This window comes from Tachysurus fulvidraco, chromosome 8 (genome assembly GCF_022655615.1).
Source record: "Tachysurus fulvidraco isolate hzauxx_2018 chromosome 8, HZAU_PFXX_2.0, whole genome shotgun sequence".
NCBI lineage: Eukaryota > Metazoa > Chordata > Actinopteri > Siluriformes > Bagridae > Tachysurus > Tachysurus fulvidraco.
This window is the reverse complement of record NC_062525.1, coordinates 5,127,976-5,146,658: the sequence shown is the minus strand read 5'-3', so window position 1 is coordinate 5,146,658 and position 18,683 is coordinate 5,127,976. Positions and strand designations below refer to the sequence as shown.

At 39.6% G+C, this 18,683-nt stretch overlaps 1 protein-coding gene across 5 annotated transcripts in view; it reads left to right on the top strand.

Annotated features, from left to right (window-relative positions):
* Positions 1-18,683, top strand: part of LOC113640962 (caskin-2) — a 60,637-nt gene that overhangs the window by 3,991 nt on the left and 37,963 nt on the right. For 3 of the 5 annotated variants that reach the window (XM_027143516.2, XM_047817314.1, XM_027143515.2), the window contains exon 3: positions 17,651-17,702. In XM_027143516.2, the coding sequence (XP_026999317.2) occupies positions 17,651-17,702 (52 nt within the window). Of the gene's footprint in view, positions 1-7,303; positions 7,396-15,723; positions 15,883-17,650; positions 17,703-18,683 lie in introns of those variants that run through there. The other 2 variants (XM_027143517.2, XM_047817313.1) reach the window with 2 other exon arrangements.

Sequence of the window (18,683 nt, the reverse complement as noted above, 5' to 3'; positions counted from 1 at the left end):
TCTTCCAGTGCAAACTTGAAAACACCATAGATTCACTTTCTATACAATTGTGTGCTTCCAGGTGTGTTGCAACAGATTAAGGGATGAATTAAACATGGCTCTGATGGCCTGGGGTGCACATACTTTTGGCCAAATAGTGTAATATCTTATTGAGGACTCTTGTGGATCTTACTACTCATTATATGGCTTTGCTTAACACTGACATTTTGATAAAACTTGTATCATAACGGTGACAGAAGGTGTGCTAAGCTGTTATTTCATTTTATTGTTATTTTAGACATCACACCCTTACATGTTCTTCTTCTGAGGAGAAGAAACACACACACACATACACACACACACACACACACACACACACACACGTATATATTATAAAAACCATCACCCGGCAGAATCTTTTCATTCACTGGTTCAAATCAAGAGACATCCCCGTTGATCTTTACTGTATTTTCTCCACACACAGTAATTTCTTATAGTCTTTATCTTCAATTCTTACAGTATTGAAGTAGCTTTTTCTGGTGTTCTAGTCTTTAATGAGTCAGAGCCTCAAATCTCACCCACTGTGGTGTCAGATTCACTGTGACTTCCACAGTGAACTCGGAGTATTATTCAAATACGTTTACAAAACAGAGCCTATATTTCTGTCTGCCAGATGAATTTCCAGGGAAGGACTACAAGGATTCTGTAGTCCATAAGACTACAATGAACAAGATAATTACGCTTACTTTGCTTGTTGTGGCTTGTTCATGTCACCTAGCATATTAGCACACCCGTGTTTACTCGGCTTAAAGGATCAGCTACCATTGGATCCAAGCCATTTTTTTTTATCTGTATGCAGATATGACTACCTCAATTAGTAGCAGGCTGTTCACGCGAGCGCGTAGAGTTTTTAATCCCGATCCCATTCTTATCAGAACAGATGGACAAACCACTAAGAAATCTCCTCTATGAGTCATTCCATGGCTTTGTTTTAATACATCAAAAACTCTTTAACACTCCATTATCGACTTCCTCTTTCCGTTTACCCCTGGGAGAACTCCTGATCACTTTGTGTTGACCTAACTGTAGAGTTCCGGAGCAGGAATCTGATGAAAAAGCATTGTTTATGAACGTAAACAGGAACGACTGACCGTTTAACGTTCTCATTTGCGACATATTTAGGCTAGCCTTGCAAGCCAGATGTCTACGACAGCTCTAGATGTACATTTTGATATTAAACATGGCCAAAGAACGATCTGCTTTTGTAGCACGAGACAATCAGATCAGCAAGTTTTACCAAATTGCTCTGAAAAAAAATTTTTTAGATGCCATTGCTGCCTGTTGAAAAATGTAACAGGAAATGAGAAATTATTAACAAATAAGAATGCAGCCTATATGATTATAAAGAACAGAAAAGAGCTCTGAAGCTGTGGTTATACTTTGGCAGGATCGCCGATTGGCAAGCTAGCTAATTAACAAATTAGCTAGGTAGTGTAACTGAAGTCATGGTAGGTAATACATTATCAGCCCAGCTGCCAATTAAACGGCTTCAATCACTTAAAGGCAGGGTCTCCGATTTTTGAAAGCCAATGTCGACATTTGAAATCACCAAAAAAAACACGCCCCTAACCAAAATGGGTCCCACTCCTCTATTGATAGCTCCGCCCACACATACCCAGGCAACTAATAGAAAGAAATGTGTCTTTATCATAGCTGAACGGAAGAACAATACGATTGCAGATAAACAAACAAGCAAAAATGACACACAAGCATAATCATGCAAAGGACAAAGGCATATGTTAGTTCTGTGAAACAAAGCAAAACCAACGTTAGTCACGAGAAGGAAAAAAGCGCCTCTGTGTCTTAAGAAAAGTCGGCCATATATTCACAGATTGGAGTTTCCCGAGTCAATAACTCCTGAGCTAAACGCTGTTACTACACAAAACGCGGTTGTAGCTGCCTCTCTACATTACTACGATAGAAAAGAGGTGTTATTTGTGTAGTAACAGCGTTTAGCTCAGGAGTTATTGACTCGGGAAACTCCAACCTGTGAATATGTGGCCGACTTCCTGCTCCTTCGGTTCTCTCCAGCGCTGGAAAGCTGATCCTATATTAACACGTCCTACTTCTTGCTTATCGTAAGCCTTTCTTCACTTTCTTTCTTTGTTTTTATCCTCCATGTCAATGTTAAAACCGCTTTCTGCTAATGTCACACATGCGCACTGAACACGCTCTCCGCACATATTGACAAGACACGCCCCTTTCTGCTCATTGGCTACACATTTTTTTGATTTTTGTTTTGATTTTTGTTTATTATTTCAGACTCCGTTTTCTGAAGCATTCCTCAAAAATCAGAGACCCTGCCATTAAACCTATTTACACTGTCATTGAATTCCACTGAATTTCAGTCACTATGAACAAATTAATTATTTTTACAGCTGTTTTGCATCTGTTGAACCCTAAATTTTAGTGGTTGTAGATGAGTCAAGAGTCAAGAAGCTTTCATTGTCATTTAAACCATATACTATATAGCTGATGCAGTACACAATGAAATGAAATGTTTATCCAAGACCATAGTGCAACAATAAAAACAACATAAAGCTACATAAAACAAAATAGAGCTAAGGACTTAAGTCAAAGCCACATAACGCAACCTAGTGCAACAGTGCGAGACAAGATAATACCTTCAAATTCAAGATACTTATGAACAAGCTTGTAGGGTTTGCAGACACAAGCATTTGTGTATGGGGGAAAAAGAACCCCTTTTTTTTTTTTTTTTTTTTTTTTTGGAACTTTTCCATGAATATATTTCCCCTAGTAGGTAAGGTAAAAACAGAAATACTTAAAGTCCAGAGTGTCTACTTTCATACAAAATGTAGCGTGACGTGACAAAGACGTTCAATGTTAAACCTTGGCACAACAAAGAACAGGCAGAGATTGCATTTTTTTTTGGCCTCTGGGAAAGAAAGTCCTTTGATGAAGGCAACAATGCTGTTTTAAGAACTGCATCTTGGGGACCATTTGAACGTATGTTAACGTTGGAATCGTATTTATGTCAACAGATTATTTCAAAAAATGTATCTGCATTTATTCATTCAATCATTCATTCATTTTCTACCGCTTGTCTACCTCTTGACTTCTCGGGTCACGGGGAGCCTGTGGCTATCTCGGGCGTCATCGGCCATCAAGGCAGGATACACCCTGGACGGAGTGCCAACCCATCGCAGGGCACACGCACACACACTCTCATTCACTCACATACACACACACTACGGACAATTTTCCAGAGATACCAATCAACCTACCATGCATGTCTTTGGACCGGGGAGGACACCGGAGTACCCGGAGGAAACCCCCGAGGCACGGGGAGAACATGCAAACTCCACACACACAAGGCAGAGGCGGCAATCGAACCCCCAACCCTGGAGGTGTGAGGCAAACGTGCTAACCACAAAGCCACCGTGCCCCCATCTGCATTTAGCGTTATCAAATTCTTTACATTTGCCACACTACGTCAGGTGGATTTTGTTTTATTTAGCGCCGTCTTTATTCGAGCGTATCAGCATTGCTATTACACTGTACGGTACATTACAAATATTACTTACTCTCAAAATCCTATCTCTCTGTATCAACCCTGATAACTGTTTAGACACAATGTGTGTAGGCGTGCATATAGTTCCAGATCGGCCTCATTTCACCTCCACGTTGTCTTATTAAAGATACGAGCACCAGTGAGCATCACCTCGTAGACTAATTTAACCCAAGCTAACTGTGTAGACCTTCTCAGTGTCTCATTTCTCAGTGGTGTTTTTATAGAAATGTGTTATTTGGTGTATGATTGTAGTCCTGTGGGAATAGCAGTCTTGCTCTAATGAATATGTGCATGTAGTTGCTTTTGTTGTTGCCCTGCGCTAGTAGCTTTGATCCTCATCAGGCTTTCAGCTTTATTTTTCTCTTGTGTTTTTGAAAACGATGCTCAGAATACAGGCTCTACGGCATCTATACGCATCCTCCTATTGTATCTGTTATGTAACCAGGTGAACATACAGTAAGTAGGCCAGGAAAAAAAAGAAAGCTTCACAAAGCTTCTATTAATCATCCAAATCAGCCAGAAGTGCCGAACTGTGTATTGTGTCTGTAAGGTGTTAAATATGCAGAGCGAACATCAAAGGTGACAAGTGGCTTATGAATGCAAAATACAGTGTCATGCATTCATTTTTAGCTCCTTTGCAAAATGTGTAAAAGTTGAATTTTTGGATGTGTAGCAGAAATGCGACTCTACAGGTAACGTACGTGTGGAAGGAAATCAATAGAAAATGGTTACAAATATATTCTATTTTAATACAGCAGAATTTCATTCGATTTTGTCTATTTATTTGTATGGCGCTTTTAATAATATACATGGAAAAATTCCCTGCAATGATATGAGGAAGAAACCTTTAGAGAAACCAGGCTTAGAAGGGAACCTCATCCTCATTTGGTTGACACTGAACTGTAAATAATGTCAATGTAAATAATGTCCTTTCTACGACGGTTTGTAGTCCCGTGGAATTGTGCAACTCTACACCTCATGTAGTATGTACAGTATAAGTCTGTCCTTTAAATACGATCGAAAACTTTGTCAGACCGAAAGCTAACATACGATCCGGTCAGTGAAGCATGGTGGTGGTTGCATCATGTTAGAAATGATGCTAACTTGTGTCTAATACCCCTTTTCCACCAAAAAGACCCGGTTCAAAGTGGCGAACCTTCTAAGAACCGGTTTTCCTTTCCATCGGTTAGAGAGCCGTCACAGAGCCGAGTCTGACGTTACTGTATACGTGTCACGTTACACAGCAACATTAGCGCAGCAGCGGCAAACACAACAACAATGGCGGATGTTGCTTTACTGTTAATGCTCATGGCTTTGTGAACCTACATTTGCATCCAAACGCGGCGAATCCAAAGTGTACGTGCAGCTCCGTGTAATCTGTATAAATGGAGGTTGTAATAGAGAAAGTACATAACGTTATTTTATCATTAACACAGAAAAACATTAGCCTTAGCATGTAGCTACCTACTATCATGTGTGCTGATGATTGATCATATTGCGGTAAAGTAAAAGTGTATTAAACATTAGTATACTTTAGGTACATTATCAAATGCGCTAACAGTAGCCCCGCCCCCCAGCTCCTGACGCAAGCGGTTCTTAAGTCTAGACCAGCAACGTTTTGGTGCTACTTAAGAACCACTTTTCTTGTTTCAGGGCCGGTGCTTTGGCTGTCGAAAAAGAAAGAACTTGTTCTAAACCAGCACTCAAACTGTCTCGGTGGAAAAGGGGCATAAGATACACCGTTAGACAGGACAACAGCACTAACATACTGCCATAGGTACTGTGGAGTGCTTCAAAACCAGGAATCTAATGTTTTAAAATTGACCAGTTAAAGCTGAAGCTATAAGCTGCATGTCTCCATCCAGTTCCATCTTTAACACCTCGTAAAGAAAAATAGTTCAGGGTTTATACGTATGCAAAATTTTTTTAGAGTAATAAAATTGTACCTTTGTGTGTTCTGTGACGTCATTAAACGTTTCTTTTCCTGACATCACAACACAACAAAGGGGCTTATCTGTTTCTTTCTAGATCGATTTTTTTTTAACATCATTTTCTTTCTTTCCTGCCATTTGCGCTGTCCGTTCCCTTCACTTCCTGCTGCGACCGTACGACGTCACAGGATTGATTGCGGAGGGTTTGCTGTGTTTACATAGCCTGCGAGCTTCATACATCACTACGGCCATTACGCGTACGCTCCGTCGTGGCCTGGCAGAACAAACATCTCGCCATCCTGTGTTGAAATACAGGAGGTGGGGAAGGTTCAACAATTCACAACAAGCTCAGAAAAAGATAAATTACTCGGTGTCTCTAGCAACCCACAACCTCAGACTAATGCTGACACAAACAACAGGCCACATGTCTGTTCTAAGAACCCAAATTATTTATTTAATACATATTTAATTAAGGCATACTTATTTGATGGTGCAGATTTACCAATTTATTTCACCTTCATGTTTAAACCTGTCGACATTCAGGTATGACCCGTTTTCAGAACAAAATACTTTCTGCTTTTTAAAGTTAATAAAAGTTATAAAAATCCAATCAAATTTTATTTGTCACATAAATACAGGGTACGATATGCAGTGAAATGCTTTATGCAACTGTCCGGTATAAGAATAAAGAGTATAAAAAAGTATAAAAAAGCAAAAAATAAAATATAGTTTATACTTTCTTATTATAAGAAAACTATATAAAAAAAACTATATAAAAATATGAAATCTATGGAGAATATGAAGAAATAATGTATATACAGTACATATACATAAATGTGTATGGTTTTTTTAAAGATTGTCCTTAAAGTGTCCAGGTGCAGTATGGTGTGTAAATAGTGTATAAAGTTTCACTGTGCTGTGCAAGAGGACATGGAGGACGACACTTATATTGTGGTGTTGGTGGTGTGAATGTGAAGGTATAATAGATTCACATCACAGGACAAAATAAAGGAGAAGGAAAACTCTAGGAATGCTTCCATCATGGCCCAGATGGCTTGGTTAAATCCATTGTGTTAGACTAAGGAAAGAATAATACTCCTTTCCTGTTTTGCTGGAGATAATGTCGTTCTAAAAACAAAGGTTAAAGACCACGTATGGACAGTGTTGTCCTCCTTTTCACTACGGGTACTTCTGTTCTACCTTCTAATTATTCTCAGCTCATGTCCTCTACTTCACAGCATCATGTCATCTTGCAGGTATTGATCAGTTAATTGGTCCGATGCTAAGGAAGCTTTAACTCGACTCTCTTTCCCACAGGCGAGAAAATGGACTTTGCTCTTGTTTTTGTTGCGTCCGTGTTCAGTACTAAATGTCTTTGTCATGTCTCACTCCACAGCGGTGGTTAATATGAAGCTCATATGAAAGTAGACACTCAGGACTTTAAGAATTTGTAGTATGTTTTCTTTTTGTGAGTTTTTTTTCTCCACACAAATGTTTGTATCTTTAAAGTAAATATGGGTGATTATCAAACCCAGTCCTGGTCACCCGGATGCCCTGAGTGCTGTTTCATAAGCACCCAAAATTTGAAGGCGTTATTTCCAACCACTAAAATTCTGTGTAAGGTTCTCCAACAGAGGGTAAAAACAAACGACTCATTTTTAGATCAGACTCGTGGCTAGATAAATAAATCCTTTGTTTACACTGATTGAAAATGCCCCACAAGTCCATTTTCATTCCTTCGAACTTTGGACTTTAGACACAAGCGTATAGGAAACTTATGCCGTGTGAAGTGAATGATAGAGAGAGGAAGGAAGTGAGGATTTCAATCCAGCCACAAGAGTAAGGGTCGTCTTTCTGCGAGTTCGGCAACGTGAAATTCCTTTCTCTGGATAAGTAGGTAGCATAAGACCACATTTACATTCGGTGGAAGTTATTAGTCAATGGATATAAATGACAGAGTTTGGAAAGTTTTTGTTCCATAGTGGAGTGTCACATTAACACGACAAACTCTGAACAGATACGATTCACTGGTTTTGAACGTGAAGCAAATTAACATGAATTTTTTTTTTTTTGTCTTGTAGCTGATATTTTGTATACATTTTTCACATCGAATCAGGTTTGGATTAGAATCTAGTTCACATGTATGTTCCTTCGCTTGCTATTCTTGTGTTTAAGTAGGAAGTGTGAGAGATGAAGTCGCACTTTTTGTTGAGACGGTATAGTCACATAGCCACACATCCTCATGGATTTAGTCGCTGCTCTGGGCTGTAAGCCAGCGCTGACACTCAGCTGGCTATGTATGGAGAAAGAATTACTGTACGCTCTGCCTCACTTTATATCCCAACCTGCAGACGTGGAATCCTGAAGCAGTTCCACAGTGTTTCAGGCTAAAAATGAGCTCCGTGGTTAACGTCAGATCTACAGTCCAACTCAAAGTCTGCCACAAATCTGCAGTTGGGTGTTTTGAGCAACAATGAACTCGGTGTACATCTTTTGTGGATGTTTTGCTCCACTTTTGTGTAAAGAAAGGTTTTTTGTTTTTTTTTGGGTCGTGTGTAGAATTGTCCCATCCAAAATTTTTCCGTTGTGTTCGGCTGCTGCTATGGAATTACATTTTGTGGCTTGGTGTTTCAAATGTGAACCCCTGCTCATAATAGTATGTGACATTCCCAATGTTTTGCTTGTAGATGGTTTCCAGAACACATGTACAGCACAGGAGATTACATGGCTGATTGGTTAACCGATTTTGATAATTACCCGGTTGACTGACTCGATCGGATTGACCTAGATATCTGACTAACTAACTGACTGATTAAATCATTATGAGATAAGTACAGTATTTTCCGCACTATAAGGCACACCTAAGAGCCTTGAATTATCTCAAAAATCGGCCGTGCGCCTAATAATCCGGTGCGCCTTATGTGTGCACTGAGTTCCAAAAATCTGTAAAAATGTTGTTGTGCGACTTCGGTAAGCGCTCCGCTCGTTTGACTCTCGAACCATTTCCCGCTGACACGGGGACGTAATACATACACTACGTACGCTAGCAGCAATAAACCAATCAGAGAACATTACGTAATACGTACAGTACGTACGGTTACCTCCACCACGCCTCCGGTAGGTATCCCCCAAAAATGGCACCAGTGAGACATGCTTACAAGGCACAATTCAAACTACAGGCTATCAGTTACGCGGTTGTAAATGGGAATAGAGCAGCTGCGAAAGAATTCAACATCAATAGTAGAATAAAGTTCAACTAAACTCACTGTTTTGCTTCTGTTACCTTTTTTGTAGACCGTATGTTTTAGCATGCGCCTTATAATACGGTGCGCCTTGTGTATGGGTTAAGTACAGAAATAGACCCCGTAATTGAGACTGCACCTTATAATCCGGTGCGCCTTATGGTGCGGAAAATACGGTAAGCAACTGACTAGATAACTAAGTAACCGACAGGCTGACTGAATAATCGTGAAATAAGTAGGTGACTGACTAAATAACTAACTAACTAACTGACTGACCACCAGACTTGATTAAATTGCTACTGAACTAACTGGTTGACTGACTAGTTAACCAAGTATATGACTTGGCTGACTGACTCACTGTCTAATCAATCCAGTAATGATCAAGCTGACTAGATAAATAACTAAATGACGGGTTGAATAATATGCTAATAACCAACTAACTAATTACTTGACTGTGGGTGTGACGGGCGATACAGCCATGGAAAAGAGAACGTTCATTCTTCTTTAATTTTTTTACTTTTAAATTTATTTAATTTTTTTTATTATTATTATCAGGGCTTAATTAGCATTAGTGTGTAACATCTATAAATAAAACATAGAATCTCACTGTGACAAAAAAAAAAAATTAATGTCTAGGCATTTTTTCCAAAAAGTAAACAGCTATTTAAAAATGAAGTGAGCTGTAGAACCATCTTTATGAAGGATAACTTGAAGGAGTTTATCAGATTCTCACATCATTTTTAGAGGTATATGGGACCACTGTAGAAGGAGGTTGGTGAGGGCCACACAGTTGGTATTTAGTCCCTGAAGGACGGTGAACTTTCTACTTCATGGTGTAGATCTGTTACAGATATGTGAAAGTGTTTAGGCAATCCCAGGGTATTTAACACCCCTACAATAGGAAGTAAATGGGCCGGTGTTAGGTTTAGGTCACATCGTCATCATGCTCATTGTGTGTACATTTCTGTACCAAGTGAACTTTGTTAATTGACTGCGGCCCATTTACCAAAGAGATGCCCGCATACGATATGGCACACCATCCAAAGAGAAAAGACCACTGTTGATTGATACAAAGACTGTTTGTGTTAAAATGTGTGTGTGTGTAATGCGTATGTAAAGGAGAAAGAGAGAGAGAGAGAGAGAGAGAGACACTGGGTGGGTGAGCAATGTCTGGAATGTTGGATCATGTTGAAACTTGAACTCTTTTTAAAAAAAAAAAAAAAAAGGCCCACAGCAACCATTTCAGTGCCACATCTTTTCCATCCCCTGCTGTAATTTGTAAAGTTCAGACAGGCGTCTGTAGATGGAGTGCCCACTGCCCGCTGGCCGTGGCATGCAGATTTATAGGGAGGCTCTGTGGCAGCACAACGGGCTCTGTGATCAGGCCTTCACGAGTGGGACGAGGTTGAAAAAGCGTGTAGAAAATTTGCCATCCATCTGTCTAAAGTCATCACACGTGCATTTCTGTTGACTGTTGAAACATGCATCATGCTTTGAACACATGCCGGACCATATAAAACTCACCACAATGTTTTATAGGGTATATATTGGGTATACTGAAAGAATTCCAAAAAAAAAAAAGAAAGAAAATCTATATTATGAAGTTTAGTTTAGTTAAACTAAACTAAAACATATTATGAAGCATAGATAAACTGGAAAATTGTGTGAAATGTGGAAAAGTAGGCAAAGAGGTTAGGGGCATTAGTTGAGGTTGGGGATATTAAATGTAAAATAAGAGGAGAAGAGTTTGGGGCATTAATTGCAGTTTAGGGACATTTAAATGTAGAAAAAGAGGCAAGGAATTTGGGGACGGGCAATAACTGAGGTTGAGGACATTATATGTAAAAAAGGAGGAAAAGAGGTTAGGGGCGTTAGTTGAGGTTGGGGATATTAAATGTAGAAAAGGAGGCAAAGAGGTTGGGGATATTAAATGTAGAAAAGGAGGCAAAGAGGTTAGGGGCATTAATCAAGGTTGGCGGATATTAAATGTTGAAAAGTAGGCAAAGAGGTTAAGGGGCATTAATTGAGGTTGGGGATATAAAATGTAAAATAGGAGGAGAAGAGTTTGGGGCATTAATTGCAGTTTAGGGACATTTAAATGTAGAAAAAGAGGTAAGGAATTTGGGGATGGGGCAATAACTGAGGTTGAGGACATTAAATGTAAAAAAGGAGGCAAAGAGGTTAGGGGCATTAGTTGAGGTTTGGGATATTAAATGTAGAAAAGGAGGCAAAGAGGTTAGGGGCATTATTTGAGGTTTGGGATATTAAATGTAAAATAGGAGGAGAAGAGTTTGGGGCATTAATTGCAGTTTAGGGACATTTAAATGTAGAAGAGGCAAGGAATTTGGGGATGGGGCAATAACTGAGGTTGAGGACATTATATGTAAAAAAGCAGGAAAAGAGGTTGGGGCATTAATAGAGTTGACATGTATGTTATGGCTGATTTAGTGAATGTCTTAAGTCATGAATGTAGATTTGTTTTTAGCCTAAAGCTCTGCAAACAACAAACAAACATTACACTGAAAAATGGCAGCCATTATTGATTTATATATTCCTTTTATATAGTAAATGTTTTTTGAATTGAATGTTGACTTGAGAAGTACAGTAGCTCACTCAATCTAACCAAAGCAAAACATTAAACCCACCTGCCAATCATTGTGTAGATCCTCCTCGTGCCACCAAAACTGTGACACACATTTACATTTACGGCATTTGGCAGAAGCTCTTATCCAGAGCGACTTACATTGATCTCATTCATACAGCTGAGCAATTGAGGGTTAAGGGCCTTGCTCAGGGGCCCAGGAGGGACAGCTCGGTGGCCTTGGGATATGAACTCATAACCTTCCGATCAGTAGTCCAACACCTTAACCACTAAGCTACCATGTCCCCTCGTGTGCTTGCAGTCTTCCTGTCAGAACCAGCACGAACCTTTTCAGCAGATTGTTCTGCTGAGGATGTTCTGTGGTATCAGAACCCAAAGGCTAGCTTTTACTCCCAAATCATCATCAACAAGTCTTGATATCACTCATGATCCTGTCTCTGTGTTTTTTTTCTCCTCAGCCGGGAAGCGAAGCTACGTCCACATTCAAACCATTTTGCATTATCGCATGTAAATATTTTCCATGTATTAAAATGTATTTTGATATCTGCTAGCCTCAAGGGCTTGCCATGAAAAATGTTCCATACATGATGTCTACTATTATTTTCTTCTATCTACCAACGAAGTGCCTCATTAAACGTCTTTTGGAGATCTTTTACTAGAAACGTTATCTTTAAATTATCCAGAAATGGCCTCAAATGATATCAGTTCAGACGTGTAAAAGCTTCTTATGTGACAGATCCGAACCTTGACTGGATATATAAAAGGAAAATGACACCAAGCTCTAAAGAGGAAGCTTGTTTCCTTGAGCAAGTCTTCTCAGATTTTTAGATTTCAGGGTATTTAGTTGATGCTATCTGACTACACACTCAGGTCTGCACACGTTTTACTTAGTCATAACCAAACCATATGAAAATCATTGTAATTTCATGTAGCTGACTTGGAGTCACACCCACAGGTTAACAGTGTACATTGTACTGTTGCATAAATAAAGGCTTAACCTTAACTGTTATTTACAGTCTTTGTCATGTTTACATTCCAACATGGTTCCACTCTGAGCGATCAGGAACAATGGTTTAGAGCTGACATTTAAAATATTTAACTGGAAATACATTTTCATAATTTATCCCATTTATCAGTGTGTTTACTGGCATTCCAGTCTGCCGGAGGAACGGAAATGGATTTATGGGAATTTCAATCAGTATAAAAAAACAAACGAATGATTTTTCTGGTCGTTAGTCTGATTCACCGTTGGCTTTCATCGTGAGACGTGTATTTTTCCCTCTGCCGATAACCTTACACTTAATTTTATTGGATGAAGATAAACTTGTTAGATGCTTATGAACAAGAACTTGGGGAATCTCAGAGAGAAGAAATAGGTTTGATATCAACATTTACTCTAAAGATCTGTACTTTAAAAATGTGAATTTGAAGATGTAAATATGACATGAGTGTGACATGACAAAGAAATTCAACATGTGCAAACCCAAAACGGTCACAAATGCCATATTTTTTTCCTCTGGGGAAAAAGAGTTAATGATTTTAAAATTCAATTCAATTCCAATTTATTTGTATAGCGCTTTTAACAATGGACATCTTCTCAAAGCAGCTTTAAAGAACATAAGATATATTGCAAAAAGTACCAAAAAAAAATGCAAACGTTCCCATGATCAGAAAAGAGCTCTTTTTCTGGTTGTGTTATAACATCTAACGATCAAAAGGTTTTTTAGCACATGCAGAAACGTGCATAGATAATGATCGTTAAAAAAAAACAATGACGCGAAACAGATCACTTCATACCCTTGGGTCAAAATGAAAAATGCAGGAATACGGACAAGCAACAAAAATGGTTAGATGGTATTCTTGTTTTTGGAGTGATGTGGTAGCGCAGTGGTTAAGCTTTTGGCCTACTGATCAGAAGGTTGCAAGTTGGAATCCCAGGTTCACTAATGCCCCGTTTCCACCGAAGCAGTTTGAGTGCTGGTTTGGAGCCTAATTTAGAACCAGTTCTTTCTGTTTCGACAGCCAAAGCACCGGCTCTGAGCCAGGAAAAGTGGTTCTTAAGTAGCACCAAAACGTTGCTGGTCTAGACTTAAGAACCGCTTGTGGGCGGGGCTACTGTTAGCGCATTTGATAATGTACCTTATGTATACTGATGTTTAATACACTTTTACTTTACCGCAGTATGATCAGTTATCAGCACACATGATAGTAGGTAGCTACATGCTAAGGCTAACTTTTTTCTCGATTACAACCTCCGTTTATACAGATTACATGGAGCTGCACGTACACGTTGGATTCGCCACGTTTGGATGCCGATGTAGGATCACAAAGCCATGAGCATTAACAGTAAAGCAACATCCGCCACTGTTGATGTGTTTGTGTTTGCCGCTGCTGCGCTAACGTTGATGGGAAACATGACCCGTGTACGGTGACGTCAGACTCTGGTCTGTGACGGCTCTCTAACCGATGGAAAGGCAAACCAGTTCTTTAAAGGTTTGCCAGTGGAACCAGCTCCAGCACTCTCGAACCAGCACCCGGTTCTTTTTGGTGGAAAAGGGGTACAAGTTACCACCATTGCGACCCTGAGGAAGGTCCTTAACCTTCAATTGTTCAGCTGGATTAAAAATGTCGCTCTGGATAAGAGCATCTGTCAAATGCTGTAAATGTAGTTAGAGCCTTTTTGCAGTTAATTAGCCACATGATCTCAATATGAATTTGTTTCTGGAAGATCCTGGAGTTCTGGAAAATTATTGTTTAGGGTTTGTTCATAAAAATATACTAAACTTTGAATTTAAAAAAAGTAAAAAGAATTTGGCGCATCCATGAGTCTGTTTCTCAGGAAAAGACTGCATGCAGCTAACTGTGGTATTACACAGGGCCTTTTTACACCTGGTCACTTCACGTGTTTTCTCTGATCCGATAGCTATCTGATTTGTTAAAACTGTTCCATTTACATTAGGCCACATAAATGCGTCTCGGCGAATCGGATATCGATCCGATCTTTCTACTCCCGCCCAAAATGCAAATATATTTTACCTCATTTCTGGGGTAATTGAAATGGAACACGCTTTGGTTGCTACAAAAAACAGCAATCAAAAAAGAAGACGAAAAAACAGCATTTACTGTCTGCTGCGTTTTCACTGGCGGCAGCGAAACCTCCTCCCAAACGGAAGTACTTGCAGGCGATCTTTCACCTAGGTGTCTGATCACCTGCGAGTGACGTACTTCCGTTTGGGAGGAGTATAGCGCTGACGTATGTGGCTTGAACAACCACATGCATTTACACTTGTCCAGTTTCATCTGAGACGCGTCCCAGACCACCTCCTGAAGGGGTTTGAACCAACGGATTTATATCCGTCTCGAAAATGTTGGAGGGCATTTAGACCTGGTCTTTTTACCATCGGATAGCTATCTGATCACAGAAAACACATGAAGTGACCAGGTGTAAAAAGAACCTCAGAGAAGCAACCAAGAGGCCAAGAGGATGCTTCCACCACCATGCTTCACTGGATCTATTCTTTTACAGCCACAAACTCTTCAAACCTTGCTGACACACTTTTGAATCTTTTGACTTTTTTTTTTTTAACTTTATTATGACAAAACAAAAATAAAAACAAAAACACATGATCATTGTCCTGAGAGTGGGCTTCATACATTATTTACCATCATAACATATACATATTAAGGCATACAGTAGATTGTGTCCTATTTCAGAAAGTCAATAGCTGGACCCCATCTTCTTTCAAAAGCTGTGACTTTTAATTTCAGTTGTGCTGTCAACCGTTCCATTAAGTAAACTTGTTTTAACTTTTGTGTCCATTGCTTAACAGTAGGTGGCTCAGGCTTTAGCCAACAGATTATCATTTTCCTAGCCGTCATTAAAAAGAGACGGAGAAGAAATGCTTGATCTTGTGAAAGGTTGAATCTTTTGACTTTTGACACACCATTTTATTGTTTTATACTGTATGTTAAAAATGATGTTCTAAGGTTTCTAAGGTTGGATCTGGTGTGTAATAATTAGCAATGAAAGAACATGGTCAGATCTATTAAAAATGATGATAAACTCTTTCTTTTCAAGCTTTTTCAATTTTATTGTAAATAGGAAACACCTACTTTGTTTTGAGCCACTTTTCATTTGTAAAACAGACGTACGATATAAATTTTTTCATCATTTTACAAATAAAAGAATAGAATTCGACAGTAGTCCGGTCAGTCCACACCTCCCAGCTCAGAGATTTATTCGTATGCCAAACGACGTGGGGTGGAAGTATTTGCTGCATTTTGTGTTTTTACTCCCACGAAATTTTTGGGAAGGAAGAAACAATCATTGGAGGCACAGGGTTCCTTCAGTGTGCATGAGGAAGAGGAAGAGGGAAGAGGGACGCTGGAAGCTGTTTTTTGCGAAAGTTTAATGAGTGTTTAAGCAAGTGTGAATGTGAGACTGGGTAGCTGGGGTTGATGACTGAAGTAAGTGGATAACTGAGTGAGGCCTTGGAGTAGACAGGATGGGGCAGGTGGTTGTGTCTGTACTGACTGGTGAGTAAGTGTGCAGCTATGTGTTTAACCCAACGTCAACGTTTCTCTTAATTCTTCAGACACTAAGCAAGTCTGAGCCTATTGAATGAAATATTTCCTTTGATTTGCTCACATCAGCGATCTGCTTTCAACTGACATCAATCATCGCATAGAGCCTAACATTTACACAGCAGACTTTTCTAGTGACATTTATGAGGACGTTCATCGGTTTGTCTGGAATGGAAGTCTCATCACGTGTGCAGATAAGAGATTTAAGAATCTGTGTGTGTGTGTGTGTGTGTGTGTTTCATGATAAAAGTAACAGCAACAGACTTCCATGCTTTGTTCAGTTGCTGACAGTTTCGACACATCTCTCGTTCAGAATCTCTTCACTCAGGCGACCTAGATCACGTTTCACGGGTTGTTTCCGTCCAGCCATTTTGTACAACACGCTTTATTAACACTGCCGTACGAACGAGCCGAAACGACTAAGCGACTTGGCTTCGCCAACTAAGCGTAGAGCAGAAGATCTACTAAGTCACTTCATTACATGAAAGATTTAAAAAAAAAGTGTGTTACGCAAACATTTCAAAAATATACGATGGGAATTGTGCAGTTCGGTGGCTTAAAAGTGATCCAAAAATTCGGCAGTTCCAGGAGCTTAGGTTTAAACGAACTTTTTATAAGTTCTTTTTAACCGATATCTGCGATTAGAGTGGAATAAAGATAAGGAATCAAACCAGAAAGAAAATAGTGTTTTAGAAAGTTTAGAAAGTGTTCACATCTTGAAATTGATTATTTTACTCTGACAGCATGTCCTGAAGCAAAAACAACGCTTTTGTCAAATTGGCAAGAAACCGGAAATTATTTATTTTTCTTTTTGATGAATAAAAAAGGAAATGAAATAATAATAATAAACAAAAAACAAGAATCCGCAGCAAACGGTCCTTTCAAGGCGATCGCTATAAATGCTTAAACGAAACCCAAACTATGCTCGGGCTGCATAAATAACAGGGTTTCCTCCTCAGCACTGGGATTGAAAATTACAGAGAAGATAAGAGTCTTGGCGTTTTTCTCACAGAAAAACAAACTGGAACTAAATATAAGCAGGCTGTTGGATTTCCTTCAGTCTTTGCGGTCTGCATGCAGTTAGAGAGCGAGCTATTCATAGACACTCATTTACAGAGTTGAAAAGTTGCTGGAAACAACATCCACGTTATTCTGGAGGTTAGGTTCTTGGCTTGAAGGCAAAACACTCCTAATTTGGTTAGTTACGCACCTACATGGTCATGAAGTCACATCAGCATTGTTTGGACAGAGTACAGGAGCGAGGCTATGTGCAAGCGCTGGCTTATCCCTCTGATGACAACACTATTGAGTTACAGATACTCATCCAGAAGCATTCCTTTAACGTGTAATCATTCGGCAGATATCTCAATCCAAACAAATTCACACGGCAGGAAGGAATCCGAACCGAACACGACATTTCAGGCCACTGTTACGGATCCCAAGCCAAATTAAACGTAAAAAAAAAAACAACCGGTGTCTAGAAATCCACAAAAGGAACGTCATCGATCTGCCGCTGTATCATCTGGGTGGAAACCCGATGAGCTGTAACCATGAAACAAGCTCCTTCATGCCGGGATCATGTGTTAGTCATTTTTTTTTTTACCAGGAAATTTAAGATCGTTTTTGCAATCAGAGATTAACAGGATATGATGATGATGTTTTATTTCTATTCGTGATCAATCTGACTTCATCTTCTTTCGTCTTCTCCTTGTGTTCGCAGAGTTACTCAGCTCAACCAAGAAACTGAACATCAACTACCAGGACACGGACGGGTAAGTGTTCGGGTGCTCAGGTGACGCGTCCCGAATCTCATACTTCTACACTATTCTACAGCATTGCGCAGAATAAATACTCTTACAAATGTCTTTAAAAATTCAACTTAGTCATTGTGCTAAAGCTAGCGGTGTCCCGCCCGTTACGTGCTTCTGACATTATTTGCAGTTGAGTAGTAAATGGCTTATAATCCCAGTTACTATAGAAACCTTCTAAAATAAATTTGTACGATATACAGTAGGGAACATTGTGTAAGTTTGGAGTATGCCGTTAAGTGACGTGACGTGACGTGACATACGGCTAAGTACGGTGACCCATACTCAGAATTCGTTCTCTGCATTTAACCCACCCAAAGTGCGCACACACAGCGGTGAACACACACACACACCGTGAACACACACCCGGAGCAGTGGGCAGCCATTTATGCTGCGGCACCCGGGGAGGAGTCGGGGGGTTTCGGTGCCTTGCTCAAGGGCACCTCAGTCGTGGTATTGCCGGCCCAAGACTCGAACCCACAACCTTAGGGTGAGGAGTCAAACTCTCTAACCATTAGGCCACGACTTCCCCCATTTGGGAAGATTTTTCATCATATCGATTCCAGCGCATACCACGTTTCCTGTCATGTCATAGTTACATAGTGTATATAGTTCACACAAGAGAAAAAAGGAAAGGAAAGGAAATAGGAAAAGAAACGAAAGATAACCTATTCAATGGGAAAGAGAGGCCGTACACAGCTGAACTTTGACCTTTGGTTGTGAACCAATTTAAAGAAAAATGAAAATGAATGAGTTGTGGCTCACGCCTAGCTTCGTCCTTAACGGTTCGTTATGTTTCTTGACACCCATCTGAAAATCTGACCAGCGTGTACGAATATTATATATAACCGTTTTTTAAAAAGGTCAATTATAAAAACACTTCCAAACGAATGACTTTTACTCTTAAGATAATAACGAGGAAAGGAAAAAGGAAAGAAAAATGAG